General features: G+C 51.7%; 2 protein-coding genes across 10 annotated transcripts; one reads left to right on the top strand and one right to left on the bottom strand.

The window, feature by feature from the left end:
* LYPD4 (LY6/PLAUR domain containing 4) lies at window positions 1-1649 on the top strand. 2 transcript variants are annotated; one of them, XM_059383428.1, is made up of 4 exons: window positions 1-67; window positions 262-405; window positions 890-1216; window positions 1447-1649. In XM_059383428.1, the coding sequence occupies exons 1-4, from the start codon at window positions 1-3 to the stop codon at window positions 1647-1649; spliced, it is 741 nt and encodes a 246-aa protein (XP_059239411.1). The 2 variants fall into 2 exon arrangements, with proteins under 2 accessions (XP_059239411.1, XP_059239413.1); XM_059383430.1 differs by lacking the exon at window positions 262-405 and having other exon boundaries at window positions 1-106.
* A 4445-nt stretch (window positions 1650-6094) lies between these two features.
* On the bottom strand, window positions 6095-15637 carry LOC132006132 (carcinoembryonic antigen-related cell adhesion molecule 21-like). 8 transcript variants are annotated; one of them, XR_009400990.1, is made up of 9 exons: window positions 15466-15637; window positions 14294-14653; window positions 12169-12447; window positions 11097-11217; window positions 10095-10147; window positions 9722-9748; window positions 9242-9283; window positions 8645-9005; window positions 6735-6805 (listed from the first exon to the last, which is right to left on the bottom strand). XR_009400990.1 is itself a non-coding variant. In XM_059383826.1 (8 exons), exons 1-8 carry the CDS (start codon window positions 15527-15529, stop codon window positions 6552-6554), a joined length of 1200 nt encoding a protein of 399 aa, XP_059239809.1. In that variant the 5' UTR covers window positions 15530-15637; the 3' UTR covers window positions 6095-6551. The 8 variants fall into 8 exon arrangements, 7 of the variants coding, with proteins under 7 accessions (XP_059239809.1, XP_059239813.1, XP_059239814.1 ...); XM_059383826.1 differs by lacking the exon at window positions 8645-9005 and having other exon boundaries at window positions 6095-6805; XM_059383831.1 differs by lacking the exon at window positions 8645-9005 and having other exon boundaries at window positions 6699-6805; window positions 9722-9753.
* Between the last annotated feature and the right edge of the window lie 1575 nt (window positions 15638-17212).

The following is a 17212-nucleotide window of genomic DNA, read 5'->3' as shown; positions in this document are numbered from 1 at the left end:
ATGGGACCCCAGCACTTCAGCCCTGTGCATCTCTTCTGCCTCCTAGGGGCCATCTCCACTGTGCCTCGTATGTCCTGTGGGGCTGGATGCTTTGGGACCCCAGAGGGTGGGAGGCTGGATTCACGTAACTAGAGGAAGGAGGGCTGGGTATCTGGGTTCCTCAGGGTTCAGGGCCTGTAGAGGCCAAGTTCTTGGCTGGCAACTGGGGGGCTGAGAAGGCAATGTGAGGGGCCCGTGACTGGAAGGGCATTTTCCCTTTAGGGGCCGTGGCTCTTTTATGCTATGAAGCAACGTCCTCACTCTTCAGAGCTGTTTCTCTTCATGACTGGAAGTGGCTTCTGATGAGGAGCATGGTGTGTAAGCTGAGTGAGGGCTGTGAGGAGACACTGGTGTTCATCGAGACAGGTGAAGGAAAGTGACTTTGATACATTACTTTTTTTTTTTTTTTTTTTTTTTTTTGGTGGCTCTTCTGACCCCCAGCACCCAAGGACTCTGGACTTGAGCTCCAAACAGTTACTCCATTGTATCTTTGGAAATAATGTCAAGACACTGGCAGGAGAGGGCAGGACCTGGCTGGGTGTGGTGTGGACTGGATAGGAAGGCAGAAAGGAGGTGATCCCAGATGGATGGGGGACAATCTGGGAGAGAATAAAAGAAAGGGACACAGGGGAGAGAGGAACAGGGGGATTACTATGGGGAGGGTTTGGTGAGGAGAGACAGACAGAGACCCCAGACCTGGGATCTGAGCCCTGTGCAGCTGCCACGAGTGGACCTCATGGCAAAGTTGGTGATGCGGCAGAGTGAGCTGGAGGAGCAGGGTGCAGGGTGGGAGGGTTGGCTCTGGGTATGGCCAACAGCACTGATCAGAGCTCTCTAATCTGCTTCTCAGGGACCAGAAGGGGAGTTGTGGGTTTTAAGGGCTGCAGCCCAGCCTCATCTTACCCCCAGCAAGTCTCCTACCTTGTTTCGCCACCTGGATTGTCCATTGCCTCCTACAGCCGCGTCTGCCGGACATATCTCTGCAATAACCTCACCAACTTGGATCCTTTTGTGAAACTCAAGGCCAGAACTCCTAAGTCTACAGCATTTTCTCCCCATAGTTGCCCAACCTGTGTGGGCGAGCACTCCAAGGATTGCCTCCCAAATTTTGTCACCACTGATTCCTGTCCCTACGACGCCTCTCAGTGTTATAGTTCCACCTTAAAATTTCAGGCAGGTGAGAAGAGAAACTTGCTTTAGTGCCTTCCCACTCTGCAAGAGTCTGGAAGAGGGGATTGGGGCCGCCCGGGCCAAGCACATGAATTCCAAGGCGGAAGGACTAAGGTGGCTGTTACCCAAGTTTCTGGTGGGAGAGCCAGTGTCCTGGGTTGGGAGGGGCGTCTGGAAGCAGGGGCAGGGCCCTTGCATCTAGGAAGTGTCCCTGATCCGTCTCTGTCTGTCTTACAGGCTTACTCAATACCACCTTCCTCCTCTTGGGCTGTGCTCGTGGACACCACAAACTTTTAGAAAATTATCACCATATTGGGAACATCAGAGTGACCGAGGTCCTCAACATCTTACGGAAGGCCCAGATTGCTGGCGCAGAGCCCTCCAGTTGGAATCCTGCTTGGAGCCTCCTTTCAGGACTTCTGCTGGCCTTCAGGGACTGACAATCTAGCTGGACTGCACAAACCCCTTCCTGTTACCCAGTAAAGTCATAGAGTTGCCTTTCTGTCTTGTCCTGTGATCCTTGAGGGTTGTGGGGGCGTGGAAGGTGTGAGGGGAGCCAAACAGACCCTGAAAGGGGGGTGGAGGGGCAGGCAGTGGGCAGTGTGCATGGTGAAGTGAGCAGGGGTTGGGGAGGAGGGTCACTAGCAAAGTGACAGTCATGCCCAGCAGCCAGGAGGACCCCCAAAATTATTTTAAAGTTTTTTTAAAAAAGATTTTTAAAAAATTATTTATTTATTTGACAGACAGAGATCACAATTAGGCAGAGAGGCAGGCAGAGAGAGAGAGGAGGAAGCAGGCTCCCTGCTGAGCTGAGAGCCTGATGTGGGGCTCAATCCCAGGACCCTGGGATCATAACCTGAGCCAAAGGCAGAGGCTTTAACCCACTGAGCCACCCAGGCGCCCCTAAAGTTTTTTTTTTTTTTTTAAAGTAATCTCTATACCTAGTGTGGGGTGTGAACTCATGACCCTGAACTCATGACCCTGAGAACAAGAATCGCATGTTCCTCCAACAGGCACCCCTCCCCCAAATATTTCATTTTTCCCCTTCCTGAGCTCTAGCCCATTCATCCCCTGACTCAAGAGATCCTGGCCAAATCTCTCCCATTTTCTGGGCCTCAATTTCCTCCCCATTAAAATGAAAGGCCTGGGTCATCTGGGTGGCTCAGTTAGTTAAGTGTCTGCCCTCGGCTCAAGTCATAATCCCAGGGTCCTGGGATCGAGCCCTATATTGGGCCTTTCCCTTTCCCTCTGCCTGCTGCTCCCACTACTTCTGCTCACTCACTTTCTGTCAAATAAATAAAATCTTTAAAAAAAAATGAAAGGACTTATGAATTAGAATTGGGTATCATCTGGGTGTTTTAATTTTTAATTTTTAAAAGATTTTATTTATTAGAGAGAGGGAGAGAGAGGAAGCAGGATGGGGAGAGGGGCAGAGGGAGAGAGAGACAAACAGACTCCCTGCTGAGAGGGGAGCCTAATGCAGGGCTCAATCCCAGGGTCCTGAGATCATGATCCCAACTGAAGTTAAGAGCCCACCGCTTAGCTAACAGCCGCCCAGGTGTCCCCCATTTATAATTTTTTTTAAAAGATTTTTTTATTTATATGAGAGTAAGAGAGATTACACAAACAGGGGGAGTGGTAGGCAGAGGGAGAAGGAGAGCCGGATGTGGGGCTTGATCCCAGGACCCTTGGATCATGACCTGAGCCACAATCGAGAGTCAGATGCTTACCTGACTGAGGCACCCAGGTGCCCCCCATTTATAAATTTCTAATGTTCAATGACCTTTTCTTTCTTGGGACAAACGTTAAGTTAGTCACGGTGTACTGTTTTTATTCTATATACTATTGGATTTGGTTTGCGAGTATCTTGTTTAGCATTTTTGCATCTTTATTTATGAGTATGATTGGTCTGGTATTTTCCTTTTTCTGTACTTCTGTTGTTGTTCCCATTTCAGTTTAAAGGTTATACTAGCCTTAGAATAAGTTAGGGGGATATTCCCTTTCTATTCCAAGGATGAATTTCTATGATTTTGAGATGATCTGAATTGAAAGTTCTGTGGAACTCTGATAAAACTTCTCGATTGGATTTTTTCCTCTCCTTCCTTAAAATCTTTTAATATGGCAAATTTCAAAGAAATACAAAGAGAGTTTGTATACAAACATATACAAGTGGACTGTAGTTCACTAGACTAGTGAGAATAGTATCAGGAAACCCCATGCACCCATCTCCAGCCCCAAAGTATCAACTCATGATGAACCTTGTTGTGTCTACCTCCCTTCTACTCCTCCACGCACTGGATTATATGTTACAAATCATATAGTATTGTTTGTAAACACTTCTGTGTGTACTTCAAAAGTGTAAGCCCCCCCCCCCGTTAAAAAATTCAAACTTAGAGAAAACTTGCAAGACTATGAGAGGGGACTCCCAGATACCTCTCATCCCTATTTACCATGCCACATTTGTATTCTGTCTGTATAGATCGAAATGTATGCATGTGTATGCACACAAATCATTTTCATCATATATATATATATATATATATGATTTTTAAAAAAGATTTTATTTATTTAAGAGAAAGAGAGCACATGAATTGGGGGGAGGCAAAAGGCAGAGGGAAAAGTAGACTCCCTGTTGAGCAAAGAGCCTGATGCAGGACTCGAACCCAGGATCACGGGATTATGACCTGGGCTGAAGGCAAATGCTTAAATGATTGAACCACCCAGGCTCCCTACGTATGATTTTTTAATAAACCAATTGAAAGTTATAGGTATCATACTACTTCACCCTCACTACTTCCACCTGTATCTCACCAGAACAAGGATTTTCTCCTATATATCCACCCTACGATTACCAGGCTCCCCCCATTTGATCTTCACACAGCAATATTATCCAATATGCGGTCTCTATTAGCTTCCTGTTACTGCTGTAACAAATTACCACGAAGATGGTGGCTTTAAGCAACAGATACTTACTCTCTTACAGTTCCAGAGGTCAGAAGTCCACCATGGGCTTTGCTGGGCTATAATAAAGTTATTGGCGGGACCACATTCCTTTCTGGAGGTTCTGGGGTTGGATCAATTTTCTTGCCTTCTCCAGTTTCAGGAGCCAGCCCATACTCCTTGACTTGTGGTCTCTTGGTGTTCAGCAGGGAGTCACCTTGAGGATTCCACACCTCCCTCTCCCTCTGTCTCCCTCTGTCCCTCTCCCCAATTGCAAGTGAGCGCTCTCTCCCTCTCTTTCTCAAATAAATAAATCTTTTTTAAAAAAGGAAGACTCTAACATTGACACCACTGGATACCAGAAGTAGGAAAAAAGTATGGACTGAAAAAGGTACCTGAAGAAATAATGGTCCAAGAAGCTGAGGGAACCCCAAGCACGATAAGCAATCACAGTGAGACACATGCAAACTTCTGGAAACTAAAGACAAAGAAAAAATAAATCTTGAAAAACAGCCAGAGAAACAACCCATTGCATATTAAGGAACACTGATTGAAGTGATGGTAGGTTTTGTGTCCGACAGCCTGGAGGCCAGAAGGAAGTGGCAGGGTTTTCAGGCTGACTACAAATCCTGATCTGGCAAAATGATTTTCAGGAGGAAAGGGGAACTAAGGAAATATTGTGATGAAGGAAAAATATGAAAATTTGTTGCCAGCTGACCTACTATTAAAGAATAACCAAGGGAAAAGATGTCCAATTAATTCATCCTTCTCTGTGGCTTATGTTTGGTGTCATATCTAAAAGCTAACCAAATTTACTTTGTTTTGAAGTCAACTCTACCCCCAACATGGGGCTAGAACTCATGGCCCCTAGATCAAGAGTCACAGGCTCCGTCCACCAAGCCAGACAGGTGCCTATAACCAAACTTAAAATAATTGAAAGCAGAGTCATCTCTCTGAAAATAGTAATCAAACAAGAAATCAGCAATAGAAAGACAACAGAAAAATCTTCGAACAATTGTAAAGCAAGCTACATATGTGTAAGTAATCTACGGGTCAACAAGGAAGTCTCAAAGGATATTTTAAAAATACACAGAATTATATTAAATACACTAAAAACATCTCCATCACTTGTAGGATGCAACTTATGCTGTGCTGAGAGAGGAATTTGTAGCAAGAAAGGCTTATAAGAGAGGAAATATCTCAAATCAACAATCAGAGTTCCTACCACAAGAACTAGAAAAATAAGAGCAAAGTGAACCCAACTAAAAGCAGAAGGAAAGAAATAGTAAAGATAAGAGCACCCAGGTGACCCTCATGTTGGTCACTGTGAGTGGACATAATGGACCTGAGCCCCACGAAGGGCAGGGCTGGGTCTGTAGCATTAGAGTTGGTTCTGTGGGTGGGATGTGGAAGATAGGAGTGGCTGTGAGAGCCCTAGCATTTTCTCTTCCTCTGAGGGGGTCGCAGGGAGATGCAGAAACTCTAAGATGTTGGATTCTACCCTGGGAGATCTTCAGGCCTCTTTTGTCCCTTGGGTGGAATGTTTGCTCTGCTGGGAAGGGCAAGCAGATGGCAAAGGACCCTGAAATCAGACACAGGGCTCAGCTAGGAGCAGCTGGGAGAACAGCTCAGGGTTCTGTTCAGCCTTGCTGCCTGGGGGGCTCAGCTGGGGCTTGGGAAACAGGACCCTGTGCTCAGGGATGCTCCAGGCTGGCTGATGGGTATATTTCCAAGGTCATGCACCAAGGGTTTGAAGACGCCCATGAAACATTCCTTCCTTATTGTAGACAAGAGAGGGGCCTGGCCCTCAGGGGCTAGGATGTTCCCCCAGGAGGCTGGAGCTCACTCCCAGCCTCCCAGAGGCCACCCTCTGGGGGCAGCAATCAGCCAAGCAGGGAGCTGAAATGGATGTGCCAACAAGTAACAGCTGGACATGTGCAAAGGGTTTATGATAGACAGAGCAGAATCGAATAGTCCGTGTAATAGCATTCGGCCTCATTATATCCTTCTGTAGAATACAAATGGGCAGTCTTTCCAGCAGTCCCTCATTGTCTCCTCCCAGCTTAACTTGTGGGGGAGGTTGGCTGGGACACTGTCCATGGTGCTGATGGAACCCAGCAATTCCCAGGGATTGGGAGCCTTAATCTAGTTCTGACCACATTCTTTCCATTCTTTTTTTTTTTTTTTAAGATTTTATTTATTTATTTTACAGAGAGAGATCACAAGTAGGCAGAGAGGCAGGCAGAGAGAGAGAGAGGAGGAAGCAGGCTCCTGCTGAGCAGAGAGCCCGATGCGGGACTCGATCCCAGGACCCTGAGATCATGACCTGAGCCGAAGGCAGCGGCTTAACCCACTGAGCCACCCAGGCGCCCCATTCTTTCCATTCTTAACAAGGAGCATTACTAACAAGAGATGGAGAGGGCTTCACGGAGTGTGCACTGGCCTCTGTCTCCATCGCTCAGGGCACTGAGGGTGCTGTAGACATTACTGCAGGAAGTGGCTCCACAGTTAGATGACCAAGTCCAGGCTGCCCCCAGCAGTTGGTAGTGAAGGAAGGTGATGAACAAGGCCTTGAGGGCTGTGATAGAGGGCTTGAAGGCTGTGGAACAAGGGCCCCTCAGAGATGTTTCTATCCTCAGGCCCAGAATCTGTGAATCTGTCAATGATAAAGGGACTTAGGATTAAGAATCATGGGATGTAAGATTACGGTGGTATATACGGGTTGGCCAAAATAATCACAAGCGTTCTTTCTTATAAGTGACAGAGGAGGGCAGAGGAGGCAGAGCCAGAGAAGATGTGATGGATGGAAACAGGACACAGAGAGACTTCATGTTGCTCTGCTGGCTTTGGAGGTGGAGGAAGGGGCCACAGCCATGGGAAGCAGGTGGCCACCAAAAGCTTGGAAAAGCAAGGAAACACACTCTCCTGGAGCCTCCAGAAGACATATCAAGGTCGCACCTTGATTCTTGCTGCTTTACACCATGAAGCTTGCAACAATTTGACACAGCAGCAAAAGGAAACTAACAAGCAGAGTCACCTTGTCTAAGTGTATGTTTGGGATGAGGAGGGTCTTAGAGCTGAATAATGATGTGCTACTTTGCAGGTTGTTCTTCATACCTCTAGTTTCATGACTGACAACAGCTCTGGCAATGGCAGACACACTTGTGAATGTGGGTGCAGTACAGTGGTGCTCAGACCACTTTTGTTTGTATGAATGTGGGTGCCGTGATGCAAACAAACCCACATGGGAAGAACACCCAACATGGGGCCTCAGGGAAGGACCAAGACCTTCTGGGCCCAGTGTGTGGAGGAGCTATAGAGGAGGCACAGGTGGGAGGATGCCCATGGACCAGGTGGAAGAGACATTTTGTCCCACCACCATGGGAACCTGGGTGACAGGAGAGGAAAGCCCCCTGCCTCTGACCTGGATGCTTCCTTGTGGGGAGTGGTGTTTCAATCAGGTCCAGTTCAGGGAGAAAAGTGGACATTGATGGGAAGTACTGGGCGAGAGGTCATGGGCTGTGCCTGGGAGGGCCATACTCAGGGAAGGAATTCTGGGTCTTCCCCACTGGGGTTACTTTGACAGCCTGTCTCTAAGTCACCCTTGGGGGTAAGGACATCCTGAAAGCTGGCCTTGGACACAGAGGAGAAACCTTTGGATAGGTGTCAGTGCCCTGGATCCAGGATTTGGGGACAGGCAAGTTTATTGGTGAAGACCACTACTCAGGGCCACCAGGGCTGGTGGAGGAGAACTCAGGACACCAAAAGATAGTGAAGGGGTCCCACACCAGGATGTGTGCCTGCCATGGCTGCTCCTTCCTAGCTCATCTTGTACGGTCATCAGAGGGCCCATGTTCTCTGCTTTTGACACCCAAACCACATTTATCTATTGCTTTGGTCTATTGCTTTGGTCCCTGAGTGGTATGAGGATCTATTGCTTTGGTCCTTGAGTGGTGTGAGGACTGCTGAGTGCTCTTATGATTTGGCCACAGCCCTGGCTCTAGTTAGCATGGTCCCAACAGTCCACACCCCTCACCTCTTCTTCTATCCTGGAGGACCAGAGATGAAGGCTTGGTCAAGTCAGAGGTAATGTTTCCCTATGTGACCAAAGAGAGAAGAGACCCAGAGTTTCGGGTGAATTTCTTTTCTCTTTTTTGTTTTTTACACTTTATTTATTTTCTCAATGTAAACTCTATACCACATATGGTGCTCAAATTCATGACCCCAAGATAAAGAGTTGCATGCTCAGGGCACCTTCAGGGCTCAGTCAATTAAGCATCTGCCTACAGCTCAGGACATGATCTCTGGGTCCAGCCCCCTGCTCCGTGGGAGGCCTGTTTCTCCCTTTCCCTTTGCCCTCTTCCTGGCTCATGCGTGCTCTCTCTCTCTCTCTCAAGTAAATAAATAAAATCTTTTTTAAAAAAGAAAAGAGTTGCGTGCTCTACTGACTGAACCAGCCAGGTGCCCCTGGGTGAATTTCTCTAAGAGAAATTACCTTTCACAAGAAAAGGACCAAGGAGGGGATGAGTCCTCTTCATCCAGATCTTCTCAGATCATCCTCAGGGGGTCAGCGGTCAGGACACTTTCCCTGAGAACCCCCACTTCCTGGGAGATGGGGGCCTTTTTCCTGGGTTCAGGGAAGCCTGTAGTGGTCTCCAGAAATCAGGAAGTTCCCAACCCTTGATGTTCCTGAATATCCTCAGGGCCTAGTGCTGGTTCTCTGGCACAGGCTGTGGCTCCTGACCCCACCTAGAGTCCTGGGTCTCAGCGGCTCCCAGGCCCTGGGGAAACTAAGAAGACATTTCTGCTTTGTGGTTGATCTGGCAGTATGTGTTTGTGTCTGGGTGTCGTAATTCCTGTAAAAGAAGAAGAGGCCTCTGAGCCCCTGTCACCTTCATAGAACACATCTGGGTGACTTTCAGCTTCTAGGTCAACCTGGGCTGCTCTATGGGAGCCTATTTCCTCCCACTATCCCCTGTTCCTCTCTGCACTGCTGTTTCCTGAACCTCAAAGCACAGTCAGGGGCAGGCTGGGGGCAGATCTTCAGCCCCCTTGGGCTTTGGGGACCAGAACATTAGGTGCCCACACTCACCTGGTAGATAGGAATGGCTGTTGTGGGGCCGGGCAGGGAGTCCTAAACAGGAGAGAATGGGTGTTTGTAGATAGAGTGGGAGGGTCATTTTTCTATGGGAGTGACCAGTTCTGTCTCTTGAGCAGCCTTCTCCAAGCCTGCTGGCCCACACCCCAGTCCCAGACCACTGCCCACTGCCCCCTTTGCCCCATTCCTGTTATCCCAGGACCCCTGGCTGATGCCCTCAGTGCCCACCCTGCCCCTCGCTGGACTCCACTGTTCCCACTGGCCAGCTCAAGGGAGCAGGGACAACTCAGGACATGGTGGGGGGTGGTCCTGTCTCTGAAGAGGGTCATGCCTGGCTGGAACAGGGTTTGCCTTGTCCTGGTTAATCTGGAAGAAGCAGGGTCTGCTCCTTGTTGCTGAATTGGTTGGATGCCCTGCCTTGACCTTGCACAGCCTGGACCCTACTGGAAAGAGAGGTGGAGGGGGCAGGCTTACCTGCGATTTGTTGCTGCTGGCTGGAACCTGCCCTGGGAACAGAGACAGGAGTTAGTACCAGGGCTGTGAAGAAGCTTGGGCTCATCCTCCCAGGAGGCAACAGGTCTGCAGCTCTCAGACAACAGGGAAGCAGGAGCACCTCCCAGAGAAAGAGCCATGGCCATTTTAGGGCCCAATGCGGGTAAGGTGTTGACCTATGATCTAGATTCCACAGATCCCTGAACCTGGCTGGTTCAGGGAATATAGCCAGTTGAGGTCCCTGGGTTAAAACCCCAGAGAAAGGGTCAGTGGCTCCAGGCGGCTGAGTAGCAGGAGTGGACATTGGGGCAGGAACTTGGGGCACCCAGAACACCCAGGCTGACAAGATACTCACGGGGGGTGGATGCTGGGCAGCAGAGCTCTCTGAGGTCACACCAGCCACTGGCCCTAGGAAAGATCAGGCTTAAGTGTGAGGGCTGCAGGGAGAGATCACAGCTTTGGTGTCAGAGCAGGGGACAAGCAGGATCCTGATTCCAGGCAGGGGTTAGAAAACCAAACCCCTCTCTCCACCAGTGCTGTTTAGCAGAGGAAGGGCCCAGGAGAGGGGATGAGGAAAGGCCATTGAAGCCCAGAAGGCAAGACCTGCAGCCTGATGGGTGGCTAGGAGAATGTGTCCTGAAAAGGAACGAAGAACCCAGGAAAGGAATCAAAGATGCAGGCCTGACTGAGTGGTACGGTCAAGGCTGCAGCTCCTTGTGCAGGACACTGGGGAGCCCTGGGTATGCTGGATCCCCAGCATGTGGAGCATGTGCTGAATGTGGTGTTCCTGCTGTGGCCACACTCTTGCCCCCACAGGCCCGCCCACAATCTCCATCTTCCTGGACAAGCAGCATAAAGGACATCCAAAGACTAGCCCTGGGTGAGCCCAGGTTCTCCGGTCTCACACATCAGGGGCTGTGGTTCCCGCATCTGCCATTTGGGAGTGACATACCTGGCCTGTCAGGCTCTTCTCCTCTACATTTCATGGCCCTGCCCAGGATGACCCTCAGATCCTGAGGCTGCAAATCCCCCTCACAGAGTGGGGGGACTGAAATAAACCACAGATGCCCTTTGCTGAACACTTAGTCCTGTCATCACTGCTGCAGATTTGCCAAGTGACCCAGACAACCCTGAGAGGTTGTTCCCTAATTGTCCCTAATTTATACCCAAGGAAGCTGTGAAGGAAGCACCCCAGTCAGCAGCTGGCGAGAAAGGAGCCAGATGGAATGGGAAGGAAAATCCATGGGGCAGCTGGGAGCCTGGAAGAGCCCGTCTAGGATCCTAGGTCAGGACAGGTCTCCCTCCTGGCTTGGGGCAGCTGTGGGACACGATCGGTGTGTGGGAAATGTCATTATACCTTCCAGTCCTTGTGCAGAGCAGGAGATAGCCTAGGGCAGTTGCCAGTGCCAGTCCAAAAAGGACCCCGGCTACAAAGCCAATGATGGACCCCACAGGGAAGCCTGTGGTGCTTCCTTCATCTGAAGAAGAAGAAACAGAGGGGAATGAGTCCCAAGTCAAATCTGGGCAAACCAGGAGAGGCCATGGGGGAAGGGCCTAGTTAGGGAGGAAGAAAGGGCGTTGAGGTCTGGCTGGTGTGTGTGTGTGTGCGTGTGTGTGTGTGAATGTGTTGTCACCACAGTGCCCTCATCCCCTCGGCCTCTGCATCATTTCTGTTCCTCACAGTGCAACCTTGGACTTTGTCTAATCGCCACATTTCCCCCCCACCCCAGAGTGTTCATTTTCCTCTCATGTTATGCCTCTTCTCTGTGTCTTCTGTCATCATTGATGGTCTTGGAGGGAGGCCCTTACCTGTCCACTCAACACTGATTAAGGAGAATAACACCAGCTGACTGCGTTCGAGGTCTGCTCTGTGCCAGGCACGAGGGAAATATTTATGTTGACTCATCTGCTGCTTCCCTGCCCACGAGGGGCCAGGTGTCACGCCCACTGTGCACAATGAACAACTCAGTGTGGACAGGGCCCAGTAAACCAGTGAAGGTCAGAGAGCTGGAACGTGATCAGACAACACTCATCCCAGTTCCCTGAGACATTACAGCTGGCAACAAAAATGTTAATAACCAAAGGACAATAGCTGCTAAATTTGACTGAGCCCCAAATCTGAGTATGACGCTATCTCAGGATTTCATCTCTTGAACTCATGAGATCTCATCCCTGTGGTCCATTTCTTCTTTCCAGTTTTAGAGAAGAGGAAAATGAGGTTCAGGAGGTTGAATGTCTTGACCGAGTTACAACAACTGGTACAAATCAGAACCAAGATGCTAACAAGATTCATCTGATTCTGGGGAATTTTATCCACATTGCCCTAGAGGCCCTGAAGGAGGCTCCCACCTCCTGCAGGCCGCCAACTATTTCACACCGCCTGCCATGAAATATTAGGGAGGAAGGGGGAGAGTTTGAGGGTCACTCACAGCTCACAGCCAGCCTCACAGGGTCACTTTTCCTGGAATCGCCTGGGTTGGAGACCTCACACTGGTAATTCCCGGCATCCTCCTTCCTGACAGGGCGTATGGTGAGGGTGCTGTTGTCCTGGGTCAGTGTCATCCTCTCCATGAGCTTTAGACTCTGGCCATTGAAGAGCCACCCGATAGAGACCCCAGGGTTATTTGTGGAGCAGGTCAGGGCCACAGAGTCCTTGTCTTCTGTGACTGTGGTGTTGCTGGCATGGAGAGCGGGCTGGGCCAACGGCTCTGCAGGGAAACCCAGAAAGCAGCTTAATGAGAATGGGCCTGGTCCCTGGTCCCTGGGCCCTGGGGCTAAGCTTCCTCTGAGGTGCCAGCCAGTTGGAGGGCCCCAGACAGCTCTGTGAAGGTGTCCCAGAGGATGGCCCTGCTGTCTGCAGAAGGATGAATGTCTGTGTTCAGGTGATGATCTGCAAGGAGAGGGCTGTCCCTCCCCCTCTGACCCTTAGGTTCCCTCTGGCCCTTAGTCATGTGTCTGCTCCACCCAGACATCACGGTGGCATCAGCACCAGGAACCTCGAGCTCGTGTGGCCAGCAGCCTCGGTATCATGAACAAGAGCTGAGACCAATGACCAGCAGAAAGCGAGGGGATGAGCAAGGGGCACGGGAGCTGAGGGAATGAACGACCCATCATCTCTTCAGAGAGGCACTCTGGGTGCAGGATCCTAGGAGATCTGACCACCAGGCTCTCTGCCCTCGTTGGGAGAAACTCCCACACCCTTCCCTCCTTCCTTCCCCAACAAAAGCAACTGAGTTTCCTACATGTGGCCCCTGGGCTGGTTTTAGGGGCATGATGGGGAGCAGAAGGCCAGTCCTTTCCCTGACACCCCAGTGGGAGGGACAGGAAGACAGCAGGAAACAATCAGATCTCAAGTCTAGAACAGGGAGGTGAGGCTCGGGCATCTGAGGGCGGCCAGCTCGTTCTGACAAAGGGTGTTGGGTTCCAGAGCAAACATGGAGGGAGCCTCTGTTTGCTCTCACCGCGCACACCAGCATCCCTCCCTCTGATGGAGGAGAGGACGGGGCTGTTTCTGCACACAGAACCGGGGTCACTCCCATCTGCTGCTCCTCAGTCTGTGTGACCCTGATTCAATGACTGTATCTCCCTGTGCCTTGGTTTCCCCTTAATGCACCAGGTATAATGATAAATGACCTCTACTTGCCAGGCCTTTGAATTATCCTTTATTTTTTTTTTAAGATTTTTTTCTTTATTTACTTGAGAGAGAGACAGTGAGAGAGAGCATGAATGAGGAGAAGGTCAGAGAGAGAAGCAGACTCCCCATGGAACTAGGAGTCCGATGCGGGACTCGATCCCAGGACTCCAGGATCATGACCTGAGCCGAAGGCAGTCGTCCAACCAACTGAGCCACTCAGGCGTCCCTGAATTATCCTTTAAACAACCCCAAATACCTAACCCAAATTTGGGCTATAGAAGCTGGCCAATCAAACGGCAGCTGTTAACTACTTTGCTCCGCTAAAGAAGGTTCCCTGGGCTTGATTCTTGGAGGAGGAGGGGTGGCATGGAGCTTCTCTTTGCTCTGTTCCTCCCTGGCAGTGCTGCCCTTCCTCTGGCTAATGGACTGGGGGCTTTTTAGGTCTGTGCTGTCCATGCTGAGCCTCAGGTGAAGGACCAGGCTTGGCCCCTCCCCCGATGTGGCTCTTGAGACTGAACCCTGGTGGTGACCACCTCAGGCAGCCAGAAATGGTTGTTCCCAGTCAGCTCTGCCCAGGAACCCCAACCCCATCCCGGCACAGATGCCCCAGGGTCACTAGAGTCAGGAGCCCTGAGACAGTGGTCTGGGCTGAGCTCTGGTGAGGATATCAGGGACCCCCAACCTTGGCCCTGATGGACCCTGCAGAGTCTTTCTCAGATGATCCCAGAGTCTGGATTCCAGGAAAGGAATTCCAGTCTTAGGAAGTTAGTCTCCACTGTGTGTCCTGCACTAAATGTTGGAACCCTCCCCCAACACGGGACATAATGCAGAGGGGGAAGGAGGCCCAGTCCTGGCCTGTCATCCTGTGTGAAGCAGGAATTCACCCCACCCAGCACCAGAGGTGAGAGGGAATTACTCACTGAATACGCGGACCTGTCCAGTTACTTGTGCCGTGTCATAAGTTCTACTTATGATTTGTAGGATGTAGATTCCTGTGTCCTTCAGGGTGATGTTCCGGAAGAGCAGGGATCCCTTGGGGTACACTGTCTCTCTGCCGCTGTGTGCAGGTCCTAGAATAGTTTTTTGTGTATCTACTACATATGATACAATACGATGGTTCTCCTCTGTTGTGGCCCCTTTGTACCAGCTGAAGCGTCCAGTATCCCTAGGCAGATTGTGGACTTGCAGAAGGACGTCCTTCCCTTCGGTAGCACTGGGCGGCACGGACTCCACAGTGACTTGGGCAGTGGTGGGCGGGTTCCAGAGGGTTAAGAGCGAGACTAGGAGGGAAGGGAGCAGGCGGATCAGGGTCTGGACCTGGGTGTCGGAGGGAAAGCTGGGGCCCTGCAGACGGAGCAGGTCCGCATCCCCTAACCCCCTACTCTTGGGGTGTGTGTGTGTGAGTGTGCACGGGTATCTGTGTGTCTGTGTGTGTCTCTGCTGGTCAAGGTCAGCGGCATGACCGCACTGCTTCACCTCTGAACTTACTTCCTCTGTTTGGAACAACTTCCTCCCATGTCTGTGGCTCACTCCCTCACTGCCCTCAGATACCTGCTCACGCTCAGGGGCTCCTCGGGAGAGGCCTGCCCTGACCGCCTCCTCTGAAGACCCTCTGTCTCCACGTCCTGAACTTTCCCTGTTCTGTTCCCTTCATGATGCTTGTCAGAACCTGACCTCACATTCTAGACGTCTTCGTCCCCACAGAAGTGAGCCTGGGGAGCAGGGACTCGTCTGATGTGTGCTGTACCTCCGTGGTGGGGCAGGCGGCAAATACCGGGGCTGGATGAATGTGTCCCCAGGGCCCTCCAAGTCTGGCACTTGTCAAGATCTCAGGTTGGTGGGAAGGGACAGCAGTTAGGGTCCCTGGTTGTTGTTATCATCAGTTTTCCAAATTCAGTGCTCAGTGATGAGTAACTTGGGGAACAGCCCGTGGCTCACCACTTCCAGATCCTCAGACAGTCCTGTCGCTGAGCGGCTCCCCCAGTCCTGCCCTGCTCCCTTGTCCCCTCTCAGAGCCCTGTCCTCCCTGGAGACCCCAGCCAGCCTTTCTCTCCCACCCTGCCGCTTCCTCCCAGGGAACTGTCCCTCTCACCTGCCAGCAGGAGGTCCTGCCAGGGGACCCGTCCTCCTCGGGGAAGGACCGAAGGGGGCTCCATGGTGCCCGCTGCCCGCTCTGTCCCTCCCTCTGTGAGAAGAGCTTCTGCTCCAGAAATGCTCAGGAGAAGCAGTTGTCCCAATGTTGGCTCTGTCTTAAGTGGCCCCGGAGGCAGGGGTGTGGGGCGGGGTATCTGCCAGGGCCCCTCCTTTCCCCCCCCCCCCCCCCTCCACCCCTTACCTCCTTCCCCACTTCCTTGTCCCCTTCTTCCCCTTTCACTTCTGTCTACATTTCGATTCCCTGACAAGGGCTGAGGCCTCTCCCTCTTCAGCTGTGATTTCCCAGCATATGGGAGCGCGGGCACATGCCCTTGTTTGGACAAGCACAAGCCTGTGGCGTTGGGGTCTGGAGACCCACAGAGCTCAGGGTCAGGGTGCAGGGACAGCGCCCCCACAGCCCTCTCTCCTCTCCTTGTGGCTTTCCTCTTCAGCAGGAGCCTGGGGGCCGCCTCAGGAACTCCTGTCACGGGGATGTCACCCCTACTGTGCACTGGAATCACTGTGGAACTGTATCAAGACTGTGAATGCCCACTTAGAAATGCTGCTTCAGCAGATGCCCAGCCAGGCTTAGACCCCATGATGTGGGGGTGCGGCCGCCTCTCCCCCTCCTGTGCCCATGGAGGGTCTGCAGATCCTGTGAAAATGCAGAGTCTGACTCAGCGGGTGTGGAGTGGACCCCAGAGTCTGCCTCTACTAAGCCCCCAAGTGATGCTGACCACCCTGGCCCAGGAAGCTCACTCTGAATAGCAAGACTGAGGGGGACCCAGTTCCCTTAGAGGATGGCCCTTCTCCCCACTCCCCTGCTGTGTCCTGGCCTTGAGTCTGTGGGCACCACACACAGAGCCCCAGGGTCCCCAGATCCCGGGGATGATTTCCGTTTGTAACAGAGAAGGCCAGCTGGGCACTGGTCTCCCCAGTGCTCTCATAGGCTCTGGGGAGGTTGGACTGACTCCTGGCGGCAAGGTCCCAGAGATGACTCTGGGGGTGAGAAAGGGGCAGGCTGGATGATGACAGGTGAGGGACCCATGGTCTATCCCCAGGTGTTCCCAGCCCAGTCTCTGCTTCCAGGGGCATAGACCCAGGACCAGGTGTCTCAGGATCTCCAGTTCCAGGTGTGAAGGGAGTTCCCTGTGTGTCCTGGGAAGAGAAGAGATGGTGGGAGGTCAGGCGGCTGCGGCTCCTGGAAATGTTTTGAGGAGACCTTCCCTCTCTGTATCCTTTGGATGAACTGTGGCCCGGAGACAGTCTGTGTGCTCCTGAGCTTCCTGGGCAGTCTGTGTCCTCTGCCTGGGGGACCTTCCTGTGGTCACCCTGCTTTCTCCATGGGTGGTGACAAGCAGGGCATGGTGAGCTGCACAGGGACCCCTGACAGATCAGTGTGCTGCTAGGGCCCTAGAAGGAGTGCGCAGGACAGAACAGGCATGTGGGAGGGACCCAGAAGGGTCTGTGGGAGAAAGGGATGGAAACCAATCTCTTCTCTCCCTCCTTAGCCAAAGCCAACTTCAGGGTAATGGCCTGTGTGTTGTCTGCATGTCCCTATGTCGCCCCCTGGAGGCTAGTCTGGGCATAGCACCCGGGATGGTGACCAAAGGATGAGGGTCCCTGAGCCCTGGGCAGAGGTGAGGGACTGGTCAGCCTGGATCTTGGTCCCTGTGGGTTCTAGACTCTCTGACTTCATCCCAGGG

The sequence above is a fragment of the Mustela nigripes genome, chromosome 17 (genome assembly GCF_022355385.1).
Source record: "Mustela nigripes isolate SB6536 chromosome 17, MUSNIG.SB6536, whole genome shotgun sequence".
Lineage (NCBI taxonomy): Eukaryota > Metazoa > Chordata > Mammalia > Carnivora > Mustelidae > Mustela > Mustela nigripes.
This window is presented reverse-complemented; position numbering and strand designations above follow the sequence as displayed.

Bases quoted from the DNA above. Each gene is read 5' to 3' on its own strand.
- LOC132006132 (XM_059383826.1), bottom strand. From the start codon at position 15,529: ATGGAGCCCCCTTCGGTCCTTCCCCGAGGAGGACGGGTCCCCTGGCAG. The intron at 11,218-12,168 runs GTGAGTGACCCT...CTTCTTCTTCAG, and splicing joins TGTGAGGCTGGCTGTGAGCT to ATGAAGGAAGCACCACAGGC. The intron at 6,806-9,241 runs GTGAGTGTGGGC...TATCATTGACAG, and splicing joins CAGCCATTCCTATCTACCAG to ATTCACAGATTCTGGGCCTG.
- LYPD4 (XM_059383428.1), top strand. From the start codon at position 1: ATGGGACCCCAGCACTTCAGCCCTGTGCATCTCTTCTGCCTCCTAGGG. The intron at 406-889 runs GTGAAGGAAAGT...TCTGCTTCTCAG, and splicing joins ACTGGTGTTCATCGAGACAG to GGACCAGAAGGGGAGTTGTG. The intron at 1,217-1,446 runs GTGAGAAGAGAA...TCTGTCTTACAG, and splicing joins CACCTTAAAATTTCAGGCAG to GCTTACTCAATACCACCTTC.